This window comes from Mixophyes fleayi, chromosome 1 (assembly GCF_038048845.1).
Source record: "Mixophyes fleayi isolate aMixFle1 chromosome 1, aMixFle1.hap1, whole genome shotgun sequence".
Classification (NCBI taxonomy): domain Eukaryota; kingdom Metazoa; phylum Chordata; class Amphibia; order Anura; family Limnodynastidae; genus Mixophyes; species Mixophyes fleayi.
The window spans coordinates 145,331,667-145,358,198 of record NC_134402.1 but is presented as its reverse complement, the minus strand read 5'-3'; the positions used below and the strand labels follow the sequence as shown (position 1 = coordinate 145,358,198).

Genomic DNA, 26,532 nt, shown 5'->3' with positions numbered 1-26,532 from the left:
CCTCCCACTCCCTTCACTCTACCAACAACTTCCACTTTACTACAACAGTGATTACCTCTGTCCACTCCCTCCCCCAGGATGCTCCCCACCTGTGAAACGCAGGCCAACAACATCTACTCACCAAGGCTTCAAACATGCCCTTAAAACTAATTTCTTAATTTAAATCAGCCCACCTTCTAACTCTTCTGCCTCTGTTACCACCTCTACTACTCCACTCAGTACCACGCTATTTGTATCTACCTCTTCCTTTTAACATGTAAGCTCTCGTGAGAAGAGTCCTCATTTTTTGTGTTCTCCTTCAACCATTACACCTTGTGTCTGGTCCTCTGCACTTCTAGGGCTGATTTCACAGCCCAGTTTCTCAAACCCATCCTCCTGGGCATAGGTCCACTTCCCACGGTATTACTTATCACTTATTCTCACTGTCTAGTCATTAACTTGATCTGCAATATTAGGTTCTCTGCTTATACTCTGTCTACTATGTTTACCCCCTATATATGGAATAGGAGACCATTTGTGGCACCTTATAAATAAAAGATAATAATATTATGCCACAACAGACCATTTGAGCTGTAGGCATGTCATCTAGCAGCTTCATTAGTGACCCTACAAGAACAGTTTTAAATATTCGCAAAAGATTCTGGGGATTTAATATGTGTAAAGCTCAACATTTATCATGACCAAATATATATTTATCTTCCTTAACTGCAGCGGATGACTCTGAGGAAGATTTGGAAGAAGATTCTACACTCAGAAGTTATTTTCCAGAGAGCTGGCACTTTAATATAATTGTACTCAGTGACACCAAATCAAAATCAAAGTAAGTGAGAGTGATAATAGCCAAAAGAACAGATCTAAATACTGCACAAAGTGCAATACAAAATAATAAGCAAGTGCTATGTATGATATGTACTAATTTATTGATTGGTGCCATTTTAATATTTTAGCTCATGTAAAGATCATATTTAGTATGTGCCTGTGGCCGGGTCCCCCGACTACCGTCCACAAGTGCGGTGGCCATCTTGAAATGGACTTCGGCGCCAGTAGGGTTAATACTCGGCACCGGAGGGGTTAAATCACTGGTGCTAGGCGCCGTGTGAAATGTTAGTAATAAAAATGTCTGTTATTAAAAGAAAAATGTATTTTAATGTGTGCTGTGTAGCACCCAGCGCTGCAGCATGTAAGAGGTTAAAAGTATAATTACAATGAAAATGTATATGTATAGGCGCTGCAGCGCTGATAAAGAACCAGCGCTCAGCGACGGGAGTGTAACTATGTATAATTTAGATGTAAAAATGTGTATAAAGAGATTGTGCATATGTGTAAAGTAAAATAAGAACTTACCTTGTGCTGGGGCTGCAGAGGCAGCCCTGGACTTTCTTCACCCTCTGGCAGCCAGCTTCAGTGACTGCCGGACAGACTTAGCAACCAGTCTCCTGGAGGTCCCAGGAAGCTAAGTCTCTAGCTGGAGTTCAAAGAGCTTCAACTAGCGACAGGGCAGGGACTGCTGCCCCAGGATCTGGCTGCTCTCCCCTGGTACTATTTTCGGCCAGGGAGCAGAGCAAGATTCCGGAGCCCAGTCCCTGGCAGTGGCGGATCCAGGGAGTGGTGATCGGGGCGATCGCCCCCCCCCCCTAGCAGGGGCTTGCTGCCGGCGGCTGCACACTGTGCAGGTCCGTTCAGCAGTGACAGTGTGCTGCCTGGCTGCTCTGATTGTGTTTTAAACAGTGGGGAAGTATACTCCCCCCTGCCACTAGTATCTATATAAAAAGTTGTTGACCTCTCTGGGTTGATTCACAAGCAGTCTGCATGAATCAATCCAAATTGGTTAAAGGGAAATGAGGACAGTTTACCTCCTGCTAAGACTAGTCTTCAGATGTGTATAAAAAAGGCACTGTTTTGTATTGTTCCATCTGACCTGGTCCTTTAAACCAATGTGAGAGCAAATAAACATCACTTGCTTGAAAGACCTACTTGGAAACTTCTCTATGCTGAAATTCCTGTGGCCTACAGATTAGACCCAACTCTAATCCGTTCCCAGCTGTTTCTGAGGTTTCTACCCAGCTTTCCAGTACCAATGCTCTGCCCGCTACCCAGCAGCTCTGGCCAGTGTGATAGGCCAGGGGGGATCCATCCACAGCAATCCTGATCCACAGTAAGAGGTCAGGAGTACCAGCCCAGGTACACCAGTAACGGGGTACACTAGCAGCAACAGTTACCCAGAAGGAACACGGTTCTGGATGCCGGTAAGGAGTCTAGTGTTGGCAGCATTTGTAAGCCCCTCCTACTGCGGTTGGAGGGAGCATTTGGGATAAAGAAAGGGAATGGTGGCAATGTAAGCCCAGCCGGTTCCCAGCAGCAACAGACAGGGTGGCATAGGCGGCCCATCCTATCAAAGTGCCTTTGCTCTAGATATGGAAATTCTATCATGGTTATTCTTCTATAATAATCAGAAAAATAATGGTTTTTATTTGCACATCTGCTTGTGAATTTGTTCAGGGGCAAACACAGCATTTTCATGAGGATGATACTACCTTCACTGTTTTTCTAGTAAAACAGCCATAATATATCCTTTATGGGCCTGATTCATTAAGGAAAGTAAAGCAAAATAAAAAGGAAATAACTTTGCACTTTGGCAAAACCATTCTGCATTGGAGGTGTAAGTAAATTTAAAATTTGGGGACAGATTTCTAGTTGGGGTAAGGTGTGTCCTAGATCAACTTTTAATTTCAGTATAAAAATAAAGCTCTCAGGTATTTGTGTACTACATGATAAAGCAGCTAGTTTTTAACTTGTGTGCAACATAATGAACTAATTTGCACCTCTTGCACATTGTAACATGTTTTGTTTACCTTACTTTTCTTAATGAATCAGGCTCTATATGTGCATAGCATAAACATCTATGCTTGTCCATGGTTTTCATCTATTGTGTTAATACCATGTCAAAGACTTGCATCAGCAAAGTCTCCCTCTTGAAATGCACAGCGACTAATACATGTCTGACATGCATTTTGAAGGAATTTAGTCCACAGATGTTGATTTTCTCAATATTTACAACTAAGTTTGTATATTTTCAGAACTGTATATGATAGATAATTTAACTGTATTTTTGCATAATGCACCTTTTGCATTAATTTCATAAATTTACTGTAGGCAATAAATAATGATTAGAATAGTAACATTAGAAAAAATATTTGTTCTGTGCGAAAAAAATTTAATTATTGCATTGTGATCCTCTATATGTAATAGTCATACTGCTCAGCAATTGCCCACTTTATGATTTTATAAATCATCAGATGTTTTGTTAGAAATGGCACATTGGACAGACAAGGATTTTGTTGTTTGTTTTTAGTAATCTTGCTATTTCATAAAATGGCTAGTGCTGGAATATATCTTTTATATGGAAACTTCTGGGACACTTAGGGGCCTATTAATAAAGCCTAAAATCATGCGGGAATTGAATAGTGCAGCGTCCTGTTTTCCACTCTTCCAGTGGATAAAATAGCAAAGATTAGTATAGCAGGTCACGTTGCTAGCATTCTCCCAGTACAGACCTAGATCGCCCATAAACGGATTGATCAGCATTGCAGGTGCATAGAAATCAAAGTAATTTAGCTCACGTTAGATGTATAATTACCCTTGGAATGTTGCTTTAATAAGTCGTACTTAGTTATCTACATAAACAGCTTATCATTTTGCTGATGCGTTTCTCAGCTAAAATACATTAGCAGCAGTCTCTTCAGGGGGGATATGCAGACTGTTATTCCACACTTACTTTTAAACACCATTGGACCAATCGGAGACAGGAAAAACATTACTCCAAAAAACTGGTACATATCATCAAAACATATTAACAAGCTATATCAGTGAAAACGTTTCTGTTCTAAAAGTTAATATATCCACTTAAAACAAGGTCTCTAGACCCAAATATTAGCTAAAATAAAACAAAAGCCATAATCATCTGCATCTGTTGAGGGATTAGTCACTAATGAATATAAGTAGGCAGCAAATTATCATCATATAACAAAAGCCTCTAGTCATAACACTTACTCGTGCCCAAAATACTGAAAGAGGAAAATATAATTTCCCCAACATAGCACATTTAAACTCGACCATATAAAAATGAATATACAGCAAATAATAAACATTCTAGTCATCAAAAATATAAACACATTTGCTGTACCCAATATGGGGTTTGTTTGTGCTGCTTATTTATCTATTAGATTACTCATGAGAGTAAAGTAACATGAAACCCTAGCAACTGCTCTGGATCAAGTGGCTCCAGCGACACTACATACTTCGCGTAGAATCAGTGCACAGGATCTTGCTTCCTATTTCAAGGACAAAATAGATAAGATCAGGCTTGAAATGGTATCTCCCTTGACAAGCAATCTGCTCAATTCCTTTGTAGCACCCTCTGACACTCTCTCTTCATTTGATCCCACAAATGAAGAGGAAGTTTCTACTCTCTTCTCATCTTCCTACTCTACCTCCTGTCCTCTTGAACCCATTCCCTCACAAATGGGTATGTCCCTGTCTCCTGTGCTCATTCCCCCTCTAACTAAAATCTGTAATCTCTCTCTTTCTACTGGTATTTTTCCATCTATATTCAAGCATGCAGTGATTGCTCCCATTTTAAAAAAACAGAATTCTGACCCTAACGCTCTCATAAATTACCGCCCCATCTCCCATGCCCCTCCAAGCTTCTCGAGAGAATTGCCTACACACGCCTCACACTCTTTCTTACAGCAAACAACTTATTGGATCCTCTTCAGTCAGGCTTTCGCTCTCAACACTCCACAGAGACTGCGCTGACCAAAGTTGTCAATGATTTGATCACTGCAAAAAATAATAACCAATACTCTCTTCTAATTCTCCTGGATCTCTCTGCTGCATTTGACACTGTTGACCACTCTCTCCTCATACAAACGCTGCAATCCCTAGGACTTGAAGGCACTGTCCTATCCTGGTTCTCATCCTACCTATCTAATCGCTCTTTCAGTGTTAATTTCTCTGGATCCACCTCTGCTCCGCTTCCTTTATCAGTTGGAGTTCCACAAGGCTCAGTCCTAGGTCCTCTGCTATTCTCTATCTACACCACTTCTCTTGGAAAACCTAATAAGCTCCTTTGGATTTCAGTATCATCTCTATGCGGATGATACACAAATTTATCTATCCTCTCCTGATCTTTCACCATCTGTGTTGTCTCGCATTACTGACTGTCTTTCTGCCATTTCATCTTGGATGTCTTCTCGCCAACTCAAACTCAATCTTTCAAAAACTGAATTAATAATATTCCCACCCAAGAACAGAAGCTTCCTGCCTGACATTTCTATTTCTGTCGATAACATGACCATAAATCCCACCCCGCAAGCTCGTTGCCTAGGTGTAATCCTTGATTCACAACTGTCATTTATTCCCCACATCAACTCTATATCTAAATCATGTTACATACACCTAAAGAACATTTCCAGAATACGCACATATCTGACACAAGACACCGCAAAAACATTAATTCATGCACTCATCATCTCCCGCATCGACTATTGCAATTCCCTCCTTACTGGTCTTCCCAAAGTCAGACTTGAACCCCTACAATCTATTTTGCACGCAGCAGCTAGACTGATTTTCCTTACAAACCGTTATTCCTCTGCTGAGCCACTCTGTCAGTCTCTACATTGGCTGCCTGTATTTCAACGAATCCAATATAAAATTCTTCTACTAACATATAAGGCCATCAACAAAATTGCACCGACATACATTTCCTCACTTGTCTCGAAATATCTCCCTACTCGACACCTCCGTTCTGCACAAGATCTACGTCTCTCCTCCACTCTCATCACATCCTCCCATTCTCGGTTACAGGATTTTTTTCCGGGCTGCACCTACTTTGTAAAAATTCCCTCCCTCGCACAGTAAGACTTTCCTCTAGTCTTCAAACCTTCAAGCGTTCACTGAAAACCCACCTCTTCAGACAAGGTTATGATATTCCTCAACCATCATCTTAATTTCCCTAGATTACCCTATCGCCATCCTCTACACTGCTAACGCAAGACAACAACCTTCTGACCAACATTGCAACACACACAGCCCACTCAGTACTTTTACCTTTGCAGTCTGGCTGGTCCATTGTGCAATATGATGTAGCACATGCCTTTGTGTTTCTAACTCCCATTGTCCTATAGATTGTAAGCTTTCGGGCAGGGTTCTCTTACCTCTCTGTCTGTATGTATTACCCAGTATTGTCTTATTAATGTTTGTTCCCAATTGTAAAGCGCTACGGAATTTGCTGGCGCTATATAAATAAATGTTGATGATGATGACTATATTTATTACACTTTTTTAAATGTGAAAGACTTAAATGTATGTCATGCATATATGCAGATCATAAAGCTATAGAATTTGTATCGTTCACGTCAGGGGAAAAATTTCCAATTGAAAAAACTCTTGACTGCCAATCAACTTTTGTAATATATGTGATTAATTGTAAGTGCGGCAAACAATATGTCGGCTGCACTATTAGAACACTAGGGGCTAGATTTACTAAGCTGCGGGTTTGAAAAAGTGGGGATGTTGCCTATAGCAACCAATCAGATTCTAGCTTTCATTTATTTAGTACCTTCTACAAAATGATAGCTAGAATCTGATTGGTTGCTATAGGCAACATCCCCACATTTTCAAACCCGCAGCTTAGTAAATCTAGCCCTAGGAGTGCATTTTCAAGAACACCGCCGAAATATATTGAAGAAATTAAGAACCCACTCCCTATCGGCACATATCAACTCATGTCAGGATAACAACTTAACTGGTTTATTGGTGAGGGCTATAGAACAGGTCAATATTACCAGTAGAGGGGGTGATAGATTCAATCTACTCTGCAGGCGTGAAGCCTATTGGATTTTCAGGCTGAAGACTTTATCACCATATGGTCTTAATGACTGCATAGAGCTTAATAACTTTTGCGTAATTATATGAGTCTCACTATGTATGTGTGTGTAAGTCCATTGACCTCCTTTGATTCAGGAGCTTAGTGGACATATTTAACGCATTTATATCATTACTATTCTGTACCTGCCGTTTAGTTTCACAACTTTGTATGAGTGTGTTTCTTAAAGCTAAGCAGAGTCAGACTGGGTTAGTACCCGGCTGGGGGACTCCTTGGGATTGTTGAGAAGTCCAGTTAATTTACTATTTTTGATTTAATATTGGCTTTGATAGCCATGTATGTTCATTTATTTTTAGAAAATTATTTGTATATGGTTTTTAATTATTAAATAATATATACGAGGAACATGAGTCTTTACAATTGGATATATTGTTATCGTTCTTAGTACTAAATTATGTTTATTATAGCAATTTTGTATATTTTGTTTTAATATATTAATGTACCAAATCCCTGTGGGGAAGGGTATATAATTATGACATCTTATGTGGACAGAGACCAGTAATAAATTAACGCGGGATGTCCACTAATAAAAACTATGGAAAAATCTTTTTCTCTGGATAACTACTACAGCGAGGTCATGTGACCATCTTAGACTGAATGTGATTAATGGAGTAATTGGACACCTTTGGGATTACTTAAATACCTCTGGTATTTTTTAAGTCAAATTAGCTTCTGATGAAATGGCTGTAGAGCCGAGAAACGCGTCAAGCTTGTGCTCTACACAGGATATATCTTGTTTGGCTATTGAGACCCCGGGGACTCATTTAGTACTAGCACGGACTGTCATGTGTTTCATCAATATCGGGTGCAGTTTATGAGAAGGCTCTGCATACGCTAGACTGACAAGTTGGATGAAGGAACAGGTGATATAACAACAATACTATCACACTTTCATTTTATTTCTGTGTTGGGACTGTGAGAAATGTATATACACACGTAGCTGTGTTGGATTATTATACCTGGAGTAGGTTGTACTATCTTATTGGCAGCATTATTGGGACACTTGAATACATCACTAAAAGGGATCTTGAGAAACATCTTCCCTTGTCCCACAGGCTGGAATCTATATGGACTATTGTGATATATCGTTTTCCAAGTTCTGTTTCTGCCAATACTATTCTTATCTTTCCATCTTGTACAAGTGAGCTTGCTCTCTGTATTAGCCCTTTTCATTTAACCTTTCAGGTTGTGATTTTTTTTCAATTATCTTTTTTATAGATGTGTTGTGTCAGCATTTTTATGCTCTATATGTGATAGTCATGTGCTTCTTAATATAATCTTTTTAATATTTGGTGTCTATGGCCATATTCACACTACATTTGCATTTAGATTTATAATAAAACTATTGTGAAGTGATTTACCTAGCGCTCCCATTTTTTTTTTTGTACATTTATTACACTTGTTACTTTTGTGTGTTTTAATAAACCTAAAAATGCTATTTCTAATACAAGTGTACCTGAAGTGTACAATAGTTGTCCCATTGTAAGTATAGGATGACTCTTGAGCACCTGTAAAATGTTACTCCTATGCTCATGAAAATTATGTGTGGCCCCTACAACATAGATAATGCTCCATTAATGTGTCTTCTCCACCTCATGTATATGATTTAAATAATCTCTTTATCCACAAAATATAATTTAATTTTTGCATGTGGGTGGATAAGTTTTCACGCACCTAGCCTGTACTACGACAATGCCACCACCTTGGCCTGCTAACCTATGTGTTTTTCCATAAAGATGGATGTATTTGCTCAAAAATGGTCATATGGTGTCAAAAAACAGTATATGTAGCTCACTTTTGTAATATACCTTTATTGCATTTTGTATAACAGTTTTCTCTGCTTGCTCATTAAACAAAGGTATTATTTATTTTCTAGCACTGCTACTGTACCTTTATCACTCAGACTCCCAGATTCTATCACCACTTGGGTAGTACAAGCAGTCAGCATTAAGAAGACTCAAGGTAACCTGCAACAACATAATCACCATTGTTTTGCCAGTCTAAGGGAGAAATGAAAAGTAGTCTAAATTATATTGATTACATAAACCAGATTGAAATAAATTATAGCAACTATATTCACATTATATTGTGTCAGAAATGCTGACAACAATAGTGCCCGTTTAAGGGGACAGAGTAAGATCAGAGCTTCACTAATGGATTTATATGATTTGTGCTGGCTAAAATCTCAACTTTGCTTTAGTAAAGCTGAAATGCTAAGATGATATAATTAAGGATTACTGGGGTGCAAGAGTTTTTGGTTTATATAATGTTGGGCAACCTCCTCTTTTGCACATGGAGAGTGCAGAAGATCAGTGCCTTTTTTATACAATGTAAATACCAAGGGGTAAATGTATCAAGCTGAGAGTTTTTCGGCGTGTTTGAAAAGTGGAGATGTTGCCTATAGCAACCAATCAGATTCTAGCTGTCATTTTGTAGAATGTAGTAAATAAATGATAGCTAGAATCTGATTGGTTTTTCAAACCCGCCCCCCATTCATATTTATTTTATTGTTTTATTTATTTTCCTCTTTAATAAAACTAGTAGACACCAATTGTACCATAACATTGGACTACTGTGACATTTTATGGATGCTGTGTGGAACAGTGCCCCCAACTACCCCAGGAGATGGCGTCTGTACCTGAATATTGTGACTATAAATATGCCATTCAGAACATAAGGAGGGACCATTGACTTATGAGTTTTTGTGGCAATATTATTTATTATGGCGCCAAAATGAGTTAATTTTTAACTTATAGGGGCACATTTGTCTTTTTTCTTTATGTGAAGTAAAATGCCCTAGTATGTATTCATAAAGTGCTTAAGCAAGTGTATACAAGTCCTAAACTATCCAGGGAAATTGGTTAATGTAGCTTTTGATGTTTAGTGCTACTAGCATGTAGACACTTATGTAAGCGAGGATAAAAACGTTTCTGCACATTTTAGTTCATTAAACTGTCGGTGTACAATAATAAAAGTAATATCTAGTTTCTGTAAGATAGACACTGGCCACAGTGGATATAAAAAGTCTACACATCCTTATTGAAATTGAAGGTGCTTGTGATGTAAAGCCTGAAATCAAGATAAATCGTGTGAGGCCTTTTTCCACCTTTAATGTTAACCTTGCAAACAACAACATTTCAAATGAAAAATATAAATGATAATAAAAAAAGTTAGACAGTTTTATCCACTACATGTGGCCTTTCCACAGATCTGGGCCTGCACCTAACACAGTAAGCCAACTGTCACCCGGCAGGATAGATTTACAAAACCACCTGCATTATAGTAATGTAAAAAGAAAATGGTAGAGATTAGTAACAGTAACTTTAACAACTTATTTTCTTTAATCATTCATTTTTATCTGGAACCCAAATGACAGTGTTCCCTTGTTCTTGGACCCCATAAAATATACTGTAAATCTGAAAATCAGGGACTCTGGAACGTCAACTGGGGTCCAAAGTTTGTGCACCTTTGATATTTTACAGGATTTTGTTTTATAAGGGTAATAACGTTTGATTACAGATTCAGTTTTATTAAAATGGCAAAGAAATTGGGAGCAAATCGCACATTTATATTAGTCAGACAAGTGCCTAATCATGCTGCTAGTCAAGACATGTCACTTTCAGATGGCAAGTGCAGGATTTCATAGGGGAATTCCAAATGTAAAAGGGGAACCATCACCAAAGCAAATTATATGGTGCCTGATTCATGTTGGACATAAGTCCCTTTGCAAGCCAGATCTTGCATGAAATAGCTCTGCGCATGCTCAGAAACGGACCTCATGTCAATCATCATCATCATTTATTTATATAGCGCCACTAATTTCACAGTGCTGTACAGAGAACTCACTCGCATCAGTCCCTACCCCATTGGGGCTTACAGTCTGAATTCCATAACATACACCCACACAGACAGACAGAAGCACAGAAACTGGAGAACCTGGCGGAAACCCATGCAAACACGCAAATGAACGCAATTGCATGCCTGAAAGCAAATGACACTTACAGCTGCCTACAACTTGAAGGGTGTAATGGGGGTGGGAAGGATGTTAAGAGTGACTAATTCAAGTCCTGGCTTTCTCTAAAGTATCATTTGCACCAGTTACAGGGCAGGTGTAAATGGAGATTGATAATCATGACTGTCATGCCATCACCTTTGTATTAACAACTCCATATATGTGTACCACTAGATAACAAAGAACATTTGTATGCAAGTAAGAGAGAATATAAAAATGCATTGTATGTGCAGTATGCATTGGGAACATCCTGATTTATACTGTGTGATCTCCAAAGTTAGCAAGTATGCTATATAGAACTCCTCCCATAAAATAGCATTGTAAAATAATAAATTACATGTGATCTGAATAGAAGAGCTCTGAACTTTACCTCCTCACGGTAATCAGTGGTGCACAGTTTTTTAAAGGGCTTGGAGGAATTCGAGGCATCTGTACCCCTATCGCTAGAACACCAGAATTTAAACACACTAGAGGCTTCATCTGTATATTACAAATAAGAGTATGCTCATTTTGTCCACAAAATCATTAAGAGTTACAAAATGTCATGCAGAATGTTTAAAAAATAAACCTCACAATTTTAAATATTAAAGATATTAGCTTATATGCAGATACTGTATGTTTTAATGAGCAGGACCTTCACTACCATTTGTAGTAGTATGGAACATAAATTTGTTTGTATGTATGAGTATGTCACTATTTTCTAAAATGCCTAGTGTTTATGATCTCAGCAAGAATTATTATTGTGTCATTTTTTCTTTTAGGTATTTGTGTATCAAATCCCTATGAGTTGATGACTTCTAAAAAGTTCTTTGTCGACCTTAGGATGCCCTACAGTGTTATAAGGAATGAGCAAGTACAGATTCGAGCAATTGTCCACAACTACCACTCAAGTCAAGCTAAGGTGTGTTTTCCAGAAAACCACACTTTTATTTTCAACACCATATTGCACTAGCCCAGTGTAAAGTTTAGTGTATCCCTCTGACATGCAGTCTTTATTTCCTGTGGCCAAGGGAGGGTTAGTTATCAGAATGAGGGCATGGTTACAGTAAATTAGAGGTGTGGGTGGTTCAGGGGACAATTTTGTCCCAATTGTTTTATTTTTTTTTATGAATGCTGACATATATGGCATGACAAACGTTGCTGTTTTAACCTAAAAATTAAATTACTTTGTGGCTGGAAATTATAACATTAGTGTCTGCCTTCTAGAGTCTGTGAACCTCATTTATGGAGTGTGCTCCATGACAACTGTAAATTGTTTTGGTTTTGCAATGGGGTAACTACATGGTCTACCAATCGCACTTTAAGGTGCAAACCTACTTTCCGATCTTTGGACATGCCTTCATACACTTACCAATACAAATTGAAAAGAAGTTAGCGCCTGTGTCCCAACAATTGGCCAAATTATTATTGTCATTGGAACTTTGGTTTAAACCTGATTTAAAAAAAAGGTGAATATCCTCCTAAAGTAGCCATGCCCGGCGCTCTATTTTCTAAATCTACTACCCTTCTCATCCCTGGTGGGGCTGCTTCCAGCACAATTTAAGGGAATTCTAAAATGGATGTTGCCACTGATGTGGGCTTGAGATCTATTCTGGCATTCACTTGGGTCAACCATGCCATTGAAGAATGATCAGAATAAGTGATCGAGGATCTTCAGTCAGACGTTTCTAGTTCAGATCTACTGGTCTTAATGGATCATTTTACAGGAGCTTCAGATTATATTGGTGAGGCAGATCTGTATGCAATATTTGTTGATTCTAGAATTTAGGCTTTGGCTGTAACTGCTAGAAGAGCCCTTTGGCTCAGATTTTTGGATGTGGATATGGAGTCTAAGATGTCCTTTGAATCCTTGCCTTTTGATGGTCTGTCTCCTTTTTGGGCTTGAGATGGACAAGATTATTAGTCAAGCATCTGGTGGTAAAATCACCTTTCATCAAGTTAATGTTTCCAAGGATAAAGTACCAAACCTTTGTTTTTTTTTTTTTGCCTTCCCACCAAATAGAGAACTTCCTCTTCCCAATGTCAGCCCTATACCCAATGTTGAAAAGACTTCAGAGGGACAAGCAGACATGGACTTCCAAGCACACATCCTCCAAACTCTCCATCAAACCTACAGCATAATGGGGTACACCCCCACCCTAATGCAGAAAGACAACCTTCACTTTTTCCCGGGATGAATGGATGGCCCTTTCTTCATAGTCATGGGTAACAGGCATTGTAGAGAGTAGGAATAATTTAGACCTCCAGGGTTCTCCTCTTTGGCTGTTCTTTTCGACCAGATTTTCAGAGAAAGGGACAAAAGACTTTCTTTCATCAAGACCATCCAATCAATGCTCATTTCAGCAGTGATTTCTCCAGTTTCAGAAATACAGAATGCTCATGTTTTTATCTCCAATCTGTTTAGATCAGAGACTGGACAGGGTATATCATGTCATCTCAAACCTGAAACTAAACTCTAAACACCAGTCTTCAAGTGGATAGGTTTAAGATTGAGTCCTTATGGTCAGTAATCAATGGAATGGAGCTAAATGAATACCTTGCTTCCATGGATATACAGGACGCCTACATTTACATCCAAATCTGTAAGACACATCAGAGCCTCCTCAGGATAGTGATAAGAAACCTACATTTCCAATTCAGAGCCCTTCCTTTCGGATTGGTTACAGCTCCCAGAGTATTTACCAATATCATGGTAGTTATGGCCGCTCTGTTCAGGTCATAAGTAGTCAATGTCTTACCTTAGTTAGATGATTTGTTAGTAAAGGCTGACTCCCATTCTTCTCAACCACCTACAGATGACAGCTCAGCTGTCATCTCACGGGTGGTTAATCAACACTCCAACTTGATTCTTGACCAGTATATGGTATTTTTGGGTCTTCTTTTAACACTCACCTCCTGAGGGTTTTTTTGTACCTCAGGAGATCGTACCTATACATAGTAAGGTCTGTACTACATGACAGGAGAATATCGATTCTCAGGTGCATGAGGCTGTCAGGAAAGATGGTCTCCACAATTAAAGTGGTACAATACATGCGTTTTCATTTTTGGACCTTTTTAGAATGACCTTTTAGAAAGTGGTCTAAGTCCAAACTTCCCTTAGTCACACAATCAGTCTTTTGTCTCACATATGGCAATCTCTCCTATGATGGCTGAGGATGCTAATATGAACAAAGGTTGTCCCTTTTCCTTCTGGGACTAGACCCCAGTAATTAAGGATACCAGCCTACAGGGTTGGGGAGCTATGACACTTAATTTATTAATTCAGGACCTCTGGTTCAATGAGGAGTCAGATTTCCCCATTAATGTTCTAAACTAAGAGCCATGACAAATGCTCTTGTGATAACTCAAGTATTACTGATTAGAAAAGTGATTTGCATTCAGTCAGAACCTGCCAATTCTGTGGCATACATAAATCATCATGGAGTCCCCTAGGGTTAAAGGAGTCAGTCAGAATCATGTCTTAGGTGCAACAGTATGTTCCAGCAGCATCAGCAGTTTACATCCTAGGGGTTAGAATTGGGAGGTAGACTTCTTCTCTTGTTCTCGCAGGAGAATGATCTCTCCACCCAGAAGTTTTTTGTCAGATAGTGGAAAGGTGGGGTCTGCAAGAGGTAAACATAATGGCCTTTCAGCTGAACCACAAGGTGAATTGGTTCAGTTTGAGAACCAGGGATCCACAGGCATTCCTAGTATAGATGCCATGACAGTGTCCTGTGATTATCACTTCATATACATTTTTCCATAGCCATGATTCTTTACATCATCAAAAAGAACAAGAAGAAAAGAGTTTTTGGTGATCTTAGTGGCTTCAAATTGGCCAAATACATTGTGGTATGCTGACATACTGATAATGTCAGTCGGTTCTGGTTAGCAACTTTAAGTAAGGGAGGATCTTCTCCATCAAGGACTCCTTCTACACCAGGCCCTTGCTTGTCTCACTTGAATGGTGCGGTTGTTGAGGCCAGAGGTAAAGGTCTCTTCCAAAATGGTGGTCCAGTCTATGTTGAAAGTTTTTAGCTGAAACTGGTTTCACGGCTATCACATAGCATGAAAGACTTATATACTTGCGTGCATGCAAGAAGAAAGGATTCCACACTCCATTGTTTAGGCTATTATGCCTCCTTGCTTTCCAACTAGATGATCTTGACAGTGGGCTGAAACTCCGTTCCAGAAAAGTCCAAATATCATCTCTTTCTATATATTTTCATTGAAAGTTAGCTCTCATCCCATAGATCCAGACTTATTTAAGATGAGTACTCATGATTTATTTTGTTCCTCCCATTGAATCATGATACCTCAATTTGACCTTGTTGCCATTACAGCTTCCACCATGTGAGATGCTGAAGAAGGCATATCTCAAATATTTGATTTGGAAGATGGTTTTCCTCCTGGCATTTGAGTTTGGGGCTCTTTCCGTTTTTTCATAATGACAGAGCAGCAATACGGATCAGGCCATGATTCCAGCCAAGATGGTGTCAGGGATCCATCTTAACTAGGATATTGTTATTCCTACTTACAATAGCCTGTATCCTCAGATGTCCATGATTTACTTGCTTTACTTCATTGTTAAAGATCTATATGGACAGGACTTCTAAGTTACGGAAGACAAATTCACAGAAGTGGTTGCCCTGTAACTATGCAAATGTTTGCAAGATGGATTAAAGCTGTGATTCATCATGCTTACATCAGTGTGAGTAGGCTTGGGGCAGAAAGTATCTCAGCCCAACCCACCAGGTCTGTGAGTGCTTCCTGGACAGAGTCACATGGGGTCTCAGCTGAGCAACTATTTCTGGAAGCTACATGGTGCTCTGTCCATACTTTCAATTTCTACCATTTTAAAATTTTTGCGTCCAAGGATGCTTCCTTTGGATGTAAGGTTTGGCACCCAGCTATGCCTGAGCATAACCTCCCTTACGGGTGGCTTTGGAACATCCACAAGATTGCAGATCCCCCACAGGGGGATGTAAAGAGAATTTTTGCTACTTACTGTAAAAAACATTGATTTGAGTCTATTTGGCGGACACTGCACTCCCACCCTTTATGCTCAATTTTTCTATTGCTATGTTTGAGGAGAATGATATTTTTTCTCTTGTTTGTTTCTGTTGTTATTTTTCCTTGGGATTTATTATCTAAACTGACCAACGGTTGGTGAGGCCTTATAGAGGGGAGGAGCTTTTTGTTTAGAGTCATTAACTTCTAAGTGCCCAGCTCCAGCATTGGCCTCCAAATCTCCATTGGGCAGTGTCCCCCAGATGGATTTAACGGTAAGTAGCAAAAGTCCAATATTTTCTCGAGTGAAAATGGCTGTGCCCTTTCACAAAGCTAGGAAGACCCCTAAAACTGGGCACACACAACCACTTTTTCTAAATTGACTAACCTAACTCCATACAATAAAATCAACTGCTTTGCAAAACTAGGGACATTGACACACCTACTCTACTTGGGACAGCATGGGACACCCTTGCTGTGGCCAACTACTCCCAAAGGCATGTACAAACATCTGCTCCTCAGTTAAGGCCGCCATCTTGCTCTGCACTCCAATATGCTTTGGCAGAAGTAATTTTGCACTGCCTAAATGAGGTCCTGTATAGGTGATGGCTATGGGCAGTTTATTCAAGATACTCATTAGCAAAGAATAGGATACAACCATAATATGTGGCTTCCATTCTTAGTTTAATTTATTTGCTGCCTAAGATTATGAACGGCAAAGGATAAAAGTTCCTTTGATTTATCAATAAAAATGCTAAAGATAAGTAGGTATGTTATTTTTTAGGAAGAATTATTGATGGCATTCTACTATATAAAATTATAATTTCCAGAATTCATAAATAGCTTACATGCATCAATCAAATGTTTTACTCATTGCTTGTACTGAAAATGTATTATCTTTGTGTTTTTAGGTGAAAGTGAAATTCCCTTATAATGAGAACATATGCAGTTTAGCTACTAAATCAAGTGGTTATCAAGAGACATTGTCAGTAGCGAAGAATTCTGTGAAGGTCATGTACTTTGTAATAATACCATTGGTAGTAGGAAAAGTTGAAATTGAAGTACAGGCTCAAATGATTGGTAAAAGCATAATAGACAGAGTGAGGAAATCGCTCAATGTGTTGGTAGGTATGATTTTTTTAAATTAATTTTCCATATACAATATTATTACTAAATTTAAACAAACCTATTACTAGATTACTAATTCCTTTTTCTTGGGTACTGCAATATATTATTGCAATAACCACTTGAGGCAACTGATAGAAATATTACAATGTAGTATACTAGAAAAGTTGTTTATTTGCTTTTTGTTTTTCTTTATAATATTGCTGAACATTTATTTAACTATGTCAAAAGTTATGTACTATAATAATAAGTATAATTATGCAATAATGGGGTTTAATTGCACTATGGCATATGGATAGCCAAGTTCTATATAACTTAGCATTCCAATCAGGGTGATATCTCCACAGAGTTAATAATACCCTCCCCCCCCCCCTCTATTTTTGGTAAGTTTCTTTCAGATCCGCTGGTTTGCACATACCGTTATGTTAACTGGCTTCTAATTCTGGTTTGTGCATCTATGGTAGAGGAATTAGGCTGTAAGCTCCTTTGAGTAGGTGTAACTGTGCAGTGGTCATACCCTCTTACCCAAGACCAAGGTCTGGAGCATTCTGCAGCATCCACATGGCAGTCCAGGAGCATCCACATGGCTCCACTCTTCTGGTTTAGGAGGCAGTTAGGACAGTTAGGAGATTTTTCCTGAATGCAAGGACTGCTGGCACTTGTGTGTCTCACTGGTACATGGAGCAATATGGGGTTGTTTTTGGGTGACAATGGTTCAGGATAGACTAGGGGGGTTGATTTGCTAAACCTTCTAAAAGGGGAAAGTGGAGGTTTTGCCCAAAACAACCAATCAGATTCTAGCTATCATTTATCTAGTACATTTTAGAAAATGATAGCTAGAATCTGATTGGTTGCTATGGGTAACACCTCCACTTTCCCCTTTTAGAAGGTTTAGTAATCTGCCTTCTGTGCTTGAGACATGCTAAGCACACCACCTTATGAAGTGACAAACCCAACATGATGTGATCACACATTCCTTTTCATGTGCCTGTCCAAGGTGGACCACCCACTGTCTCAATTTGCACATGGACAATGTTTGGAAGTATGGTGTGGTACTGGGAGCAAGGTCCACTAGCCCTTAACAGACACCTGTGTATGGGAGCCTCTCTCCTCAGAGACCAGACAGGATGAACAAATGGCATGGCATGAAAATTGTCATGAAGGGATTTTACTACTTGCTGGCCCTGCTCGTTCAAGAAACTGTCTGGGAGTCAGATTTCCAAGTGAGCAGATATAGTGGTTCTCTAGACGGTTAATGAGTGAGTAGTTTCTTTAGGTGTGGGTTGCAATAGAAGGAGCTCAATGAACATAAAAAATTATGTGCCACTCACCTCGTTTACCTCTCAAATAGTGACTTTCCTCCCTCCCTCTCTTTCCCTCTCTTCCCTTTCCCTATCTCCACTCTTCTTTGTACTTCCCCCCCTTTGAAGGTTTGTCTAGTGTTATCTTGTGTGCATTATTTGATACCCAGTATTTCTCTTGAATCCATTGTTATGTTCGCCTTTCTCCCAATTTCCTTGTTTGTAAGACCCAATGAAAATGTTTTTTTTTGTTTTTTTTGAATGATGTGCCAAGCAGGGACTTCATTATTTTATGCACTTTAGTCATCTTTCATAACATTTTAGATTTTAAATTTTGCAAAATATCATTTTTTTTTCTTATCCTAATGCATTAAATACATAATTAATGCTAATCATATCAAAATGTATGTCTACAACATGAAAATTCTGTAGAGTGTTTTGAATTCACACAGTCCGTTTGGGGCAATTTCAGTGTTTTATTTTTTTATTTGTCCTTTTTAGTGATTTGCAGATTTAGCACTTGTTTAGTACTGGTGATATTAGTGTGGGGGCACTTAATAGGTAGGGACCACTACGCACAAATTTCATAATAAACTTCTCACATGGAGGGCATACATTATTAATATTGGGCAGCACGGTGGCTAAGTGGTTAGCACTTCTGCCTCACAGCGCTGGGGTCATGAGTTCAATTACCGACCATGGCCTTATCTGTATGGAGTTTGTATATTCTCCCCGTGTTTGCAGTTTCCTCCCACACTCCAAAAACATACTAATAGGTTAATTAACTGCTATCAAAATTGACCCTAGTCTCTCTCTCTCTCTCTCTCTGTGTATGTTAGGAAATTTAGACTGTAAGCTCCAATGGGGCAGGGACTGATGTGAATGAGTTCTCTGTACAGTGCTGCAAAATTAGTGGCGCTATATAAATAAATGGTGATGATGATGATGATGATGATGAATATTATTATTATTATTATTATTATTATTATTATTATTTTATTACTAATTAGTGTCACAGTGCACTGCAGTGGCAGACAATGGATGCATACATAAAATTGGCATTTGAAGGCTGAGGGAGAGTATAAGACTATGTGAGAGAGAGGAATTCTGTTGCGACAGGTGAGAATTTTTGTGGGCGGGAGTGAAATATTGTTGACCGAAAGGAGCAGAGGTGAAGTTCAGAGATAAATCTAAGAAGGCGTGAGGGAGAGTATTTTGAGATGATATTGTTGAGGGCTTTGTAGAGAAGAGTGAGTACTTTGAATTGGATTTTTGAGGATATGGGGAGCCAGTTTAGAAATTTGCAGAATGGTGCTGTGGATGTGGAGTGGCAGGAGAGGAAGATCTTTTTTTATTGCAGCATTTAGGACAGATTAAAGTGGGGCAGAAGGATCAGGGGAATTCCAGGTAAGAAGAGGTTGCAATAGTAGAGGCAGGAGGTTATGATAGAATAGTTAAGATATATAGATAATATGGACCACATTGTGTCATCTTGGTGCTACTAACTTACATAGAATTTGTATGTCAGTTCAGCATGCCTGAACATACCTGATATTGGTTGGGTCACTTAACTTTTTATATGCAGTACATGACATGAACATAATTATTGATAAAATATTTTACCATGAACAGATACTTTAAGAGTCACCTCCTGTTTCCAAGTATTCTAAACATATCACATACAGTTGTGATATATATATGTGTGTGTGTGTGTGTGTGTGTGTGTGTGTGTGTGTGTGTTGTGTGTGTGTGTATATAGAGTGCACCAAATAAATGGTAACTAAAATCTGAATGGTTGCTATAGGCAACATCTCCACTTTTCAAACCCGCAGTTTAGTAAATATACCCCTAATTCTCATACCAATGTTTCTAAGTAAGCACTAGTACAAGACAATGCGGCCTTGCAAAAGGTACATTCTATGAAGCATGAAAGGCATAAATGTTTTTATTTCTTGCAAAACTTAGTTCATTAAAGCTTAAAGCATTATAGATTCTAAGATCTGCAAAATGTGAATTTACAACACAGTGCAAACTGGCCATTCTATTGAATGGCAAAGCAAAAATGGAGGGTTGCTTGCCTGTTTCACCAGAGATTTGCTGAGCTCTAAGCTAGATATATTTGTTCTATGTGGGTCTCCAGGGCCAACATTGTTTTTTTTAGGCCTTGCACATATATTTGTGCAAAAGCATACGCTTTTGCACATATGTCCTTTCCCAAAAGGGAAAGGACCCTGTGCCTTCCCTTCCTCCAGGAGCCAGAAGGCCTCAGAGAGGGGGAAAAAAAGAGATTTTTGGCACTCCTTCAACGAAGCTAGTAAGGGCCCATTTACCCAACCTCTGGAGCAAAAAAGTCCCTTTGGAGGCAAAGTTCTTCAGCAACACCTCTGCTGAAAGCCTTGAGCAGTCCCCTTTACCCCAAAGTTGGCCAAAGCTTCCCCATAGACTCATTCTTCAGCTCCCCCCCCAGAAAAAGAGAGCCTCGGATGACCTGGGAAAAGGGTCGTGCATAAGGGTCTATACCCAAACCCCTACAAAAACATGACAAAGGTAAATCAATTAAGAAACTGAAAAAGGTGCTTAGTGCTAATAAATAAATAAATAAGTGTCTTAAGGTCCTAGTCTTTATGCCTGTTTATATGGAGAAGATCCAAGATGCTGGCGATAAATGGGTTGCATAATGCATCTTCTGATTGTGGTAGCAGGGTATATAAGGAAGTTCATTGCTGAATGCGGGCTAGGCACACTTGCAAAAAGAGGATATGTGGGACCTGATGTTTAAATGAGTTTCAGGGTTGGAAAGTACACTTTAATGGAGGCAATCCCTGGTTAGCAAGGTGCACAGAGCTGCTTTATTTTGGAAGTTGGAGCATGTAAATAGGGGATTATTGGTAATATAATTACATATTGGATGAAGATGCCAGGTTACAAAACACGATCATAACTGAATGGCCTGCATTAGTATAGGACACAGCAATAAACAAATGTACTGAACTGTTACAATTTCCCATGATTTGAGAATCTCTACAGATTAAACCCAGTACACAATGATAACCAGGAATGAATATGAACAGGAATAATGACAAACCTGGTTACATCTTTTTAATATATATAGGCATACTAATGATGTCAAACATCAGTTTATAAATGCCACAACATACTGATCGTGGTGTTTGAATTAAAAAACTCAGGAGGTATAACAATTTTATACTGGGAATATATATAACTTTTTAATTCACAAAATAAATATCCTCTGGTACATTGTATCGAAACCCTATGGGCCTGGGTCATTAAGGAGAGCAGAGTACAAAAAACGGAGTAACTTTGCACCTAGGTAAAACCATGTTGCATTGGAGGGGGAGGTCAATTTTAAATGTGGGGACAGATTTATAGTTGGGGTAGGGCATGTCCAAAATAAACTTTAAATTTCAGTGTAAAATATTTAAGATATAAGTATTTGTGTGATAGATGAAAAAACAGCCAGTATTTAACTTATGTGCAAAATAATAAACTAATTTGCGCCCCTTGCATTATAACATGGTTTGTTCCGGAGAACATTTATTCCCTCAGGCCCTATATGCTCAGTTATTAGATCTCTAAAGGGACAATATAAATGATATATATTTTAATAAGGTAATAGATAAGCAATAGAGGCATACAGAACATTGTGAAACTGTAAACCTTCCCCAGAAAGAAATCTATCCTTAATCATTACACTACTAATCTGAAGATGTATCTGGTATTAAGATATTTCTAATATTTAGCATCATTGATGTAATTCTCTGTGAAGTCAATATTAAAGAAAGAAGAAAAATCAACATTTATAAATTATACTATTAATAATAAGAGACCAAAAGTTCATATTTTATTCTCTTTTTTAAATTCACTTTATTTCTCCCCTGGTATCACAAATCCCTTGCCTACAATACAAGATGGATATGATTTTTAATGCATATTAATAAAGATTTTAATTGTATTTAATATAGCCCTTTAGTGCCCTCAATAGAAATACGCTTTTTCTTTTGTTGGTTGTACAATGATGACACTTTATGCAGAAGAGCATCACCTATTGGATATAATGGGAATTAGAGATTCATAATTTAGGAAGGATCTTTTTATGGATGTATATGTCTGGTGCTGAACCAAACTTTGTAGAGAAACTCATTTACAAAGAACCTAAAATTACAGATCAGTTTTCTAACACCAAGCTCACTTTATACAGGAAAGTTTTTTTTATAGGCGATATTCTATCACTGTTTATAAAAGCTTACAAATGTACAACAGATAAAAATGAAATAAAAACTGCCCCCATGTCCCCTCACATGTAATATGTAAGATATAAATGAGTTTAGATTGGGTAATAAATTACTGGAAATATTTAAAGTTAAAAATTAACGAAGGAGGTGTTCCAAAACTGGTGGTAAGCAACGTTTTTACTGTTTCAACAAAATGCATTTCCACAGTCCCATAACCGATTGCACAAAACAATTCTGTTGTGAAGTTTGTAAACGTAAAATGTGGATGTGCTACTTGTTATGTGTGAGGAAGACAAATAGGTGCATTTATGCTAAATAAAATATGTTATGCAACAGCCAATTTTTGTGTTTGGAGTTAATTGTTGGAGATAACATTCTGTAACTGTATAATGACTAAAACAAATAGAACATATAAAAGTGTTCTATTTATTCTATGCAACATTACATTAAATATTTCTTGGATACATCTCTTTTCTTTATTCACTAATTTGTATTCTGCATTTCAGCCAGAAGGAAAACTGATGAAGAAGCAACTGTTTAGTACAATTTTAAACCCTGAAGGTTAGATTTGCTTGTCTTGCTTTACAATCTTCTTTGACCCTCTGCCTCCTCCTTCTCTAGAAACTGCTTCCTTTCATATGTTAGTTACCTCTTGGATGAAGGGCCATATTTATTCTATTATTTAGCTTCAACACCAGTAAGTAATGCAAATGTGAATAGATATTACGTCAGGGAACAAAATACATAAGTGTATGTAATACCTACCGGTATATACAGTGGTCAAAGTGGCGGTATGGAAAATATAAATGAATAGACTTTGATATGTTTTCATTGAAGGCAGTAGCAGAAGTGTTGGTATGGAACACCACTGTATATCAGCCCACTTCAACCACTGCATTTATATGTATATTACTATAACAGCTTAAATAAAAGTAATCATATCACAGGAACATCAGCCAAGGTGTCAGGAAATATGGCCTAGTCTCCAAGTCTGTATCACGGTGTGAAAGCATCGGATAGCTTGCTTACATCACTGTAATGTCATCATCATTTATTTACATATCGCCAGCAAACTCGGTAGCTCTTTACAATTGGGACTTTCAAAAGTCTCTGATTCTTGGAGAATACAGGAATCCTTGAGTCTACATTTTGGGAGTTGTACAGAGAAACCCCCACTAATCTATTAGTTATCATGCGAAAGATTCCATGTAACCACACAGCTTAAGGAAAGCATCCTATGTAATTGCATTTCTAATAAATAATTTGCTATCCAATGATTCTATTTTGACATTTTATTTTACACACCATTAAGGTTATATACCATGAATGGGGCATGCAACACATAAAATGTTATGCTTTCGTATGAGAGATGCAGAAACAAGCATTTGATAAGGAAAATATGGATCCCTATAGGTCAATTTTTTTTTACTATTATTTATGTAACATGCATTTATGATATGAAAGTAAAGGTACATGAAGCAATGTTTGTTTTACTAATGATGCACTGTAATGATTTGCAGGAAAATCTCAGTTGATACATATCAGGAAGGAGACTTTAGACAGAATGGTGCCTGATAGCCCTGCCAGCAACTTCATTAGCATACAAGGTATAACATCACATTACATACGATGTAATGCATTAAAAATGATTATGCATTTAAACTGTAAAAAAGAGACACTAGTGGCTTCATTTCTAAAGCGCACTTCAGGAGCACCAAAAGTGTCTTCGTTTTCCACTGGTGTGCCTGGATGGTCTGCCCAGCACACATCAATGGGCACGTCTACTCCTTGTATTCTTTGCAAACTAGAAATGCACCTAGGGAAGCAGAGAGGTGGAACAATTTCTTGTCTGTGCATCAAAGTCCGGCTTCTACCACTTTATTACCTACTCTTTTATTAATATAAACTTTTCTGTTTGTCTTATAAAATACAGCTAGTTTTAGAATGAATTCCTTAATTTAGTAATCATTGGAGCAAATGGACATGGGACAGATTTACTACATGTGGCAATTTTGTCTTGGTGTCCTATTACATTGCATACAAAACTGTAGAACCTGCACCAAATATAAATAGTTTCTTTTTTTTTTTTTTTTTAATTTAAAAGTCTTTATGTTGGGAGTGAGATAAGAAAGGCCAGAGCATCACAGAGCTTTTAGCTTGTCGTATACTATTTTGCTTACAGTTTGTCCCTCCCTTTTGTATGTTCTGTCTTGTGTAATCTTGCTATATTTGCTGTCCTCACCACCATACGAGGCTGTAAATTTATGTGGCGCCTTATAAATAGACAATAATAAAACGTGTATTGATGATGAAGTGTATTTTAAATTTACTGAATTTGTAACTTATTCCTTTAAGATAAGAGGAAGTGTGTTTATGACAGATAAGGGTGTAGGATGCTTTGTTTCAGAATGTAATAACTCTAATTCTTGAAATGTATACTTTTCAGGAAAACTTAACAGGAAATAACTGATATTTTTATTAAACCATATAATTTTCTTTTGTATCTGTATAACCACAATAATGCATTGTTTGTTGTCCAGTCAGCATGACCAGTGGTTCCCAAACTTTTTCAGTTCGCGACACCCTTAGAGTCTCCATAATTTTTTCAAGGCAACCCTCCAAAATAATTACCAAGCAGTCCCGTTTTTTAAGTATTTGAGTCAAAATAGTGTAATAAGTATTTAGGTCAGGGCAAAAATACTTAGTAAGTTGTTTGCAAAAATAATACATAAATCAAAAGGAAAAGAATATTTTTATATATTTTTTTTCAATTATATTTCTGTCAAAGAATAATTTACAGCTAATATTAAGAGGAATAAGATCAAACAAAATAAAACAACATGTACAAAAATCATCACACTGTGCCCCTTCATCCTCACACTGTCTGCCCCTCTTCATCCTCACACTGTCTGCCCCTCTTCATCCTCACACTGTCTGCCCCTCTTCATCCTCACACTGTCTGCCCCTCTTCATCCTCACACTGTCTGCCCCTCTTCATCCTCACACTGTCTGCCCCTCTTCATCCTCACACTGTCTGCCCCTCTTCATCCTCACACTGTCTGCCCCTCTTCATCCTCACACTGTCTGCCCCTCTTCATCCTCACACTGTCTGCCCCTCTTCACCCTCACACTGTCTGCCCCTCTTCACCCTCACACTGTCTGCCCCTCTTCACCCTCACACTGTCTGCCCCTCCATTGCTGTTTCCTTTCACCTTCCCCTCCTTTTTATTACTTATCATACTTGGCCTTCTTTCTTCTACTTCTTCTGTCTTCTCTTCTATCTTCTTAACAATGCGGCAATGCCTGGACCCAGCATCCTTCTCTCTCCTGCTGCTTCTCACTGAATATATCGGGCGTGATGACGTCGCGCCAGACATTCAGTAAAAAGTGAGGAGGGGGATGATGCTGGGTCCCGGGGTGCCGCTGGATTGGTAAATTGTCTTTTGCTTTTTTTTTGTCCCCTGTGACAGCGCCGCAGCACCCATGGGAGCCGTGGCGCACACTTTGGGAACCGCTGCCTTAGACTGTATCCTTATAACCAAACCTATAGAACCTGTATACTTTTTTTTATATGTTAAGAGAACATTCTGTTCTGCTAAGGGTCAGCTGGCGGGTTTCTTTCCTTGTGATCACTTGAGCTACTAATAAAAGTTTCACTGACTAGTTAAAATATCTGCTTCAATTTAAACAAAAATGCCCGTCTGCTGTCTTTCCACTTTTCCAGGAAAAAGGGGGCACAAGTGTACAATGCACAACAAAATACACTAAGTTATATATGGGTACCTTTTTGGTGCACATGCGCAGTTTGGAAATATATATTTTGTGACAAAAATTGCCAAACAATTTTGTGCCTCTCTTTAGTAGCTTAATCGCTTTGCAGTATTTCTGACATGGCAGGAAGACAAC

The 26,532-nt window shown here is 38.4% G+C and overlaps 1 protein-coding gene across 1 annotated transcript in view; it reads left to right on the top strand.

Annotated features, from left to right (window-relative positions):
• Positions 1 to 26,532, top strand: part of LOC142143522 (complement C3-like) — a 183,812-nt gene that overhangs the window by 79,900 nt on the left and 77,380 nt on the right. The window contains exons 18-23 of the mRNA XM_075201418.1: positions 712 to 820; positions 8,823 to 8,908; positions 11,720 to 11,859; positions 16,859 to 17,071; positions 23,133 to 23,187; positions 24,147 to 24,233. Of these exons, the coding sequence (XP_075057519.1) occupies positions 712 to 820; positions 8,823 to 8,908; positions 11,720 to 11,859; positions 16,859 to 17,071; positions 23,133 to 23,187; positions 24,147 to 24,233 (690 nt within the window). The remainder of the gene's footprint in view (positions 1 to 711; positions 821 to 8,822; positions 8,909 to 11,719; positions 11,860 to 16,858; positions 17,072 to 23,132; positions 23,188 to 24,146; positions 24,234 to 26,532) is intronic.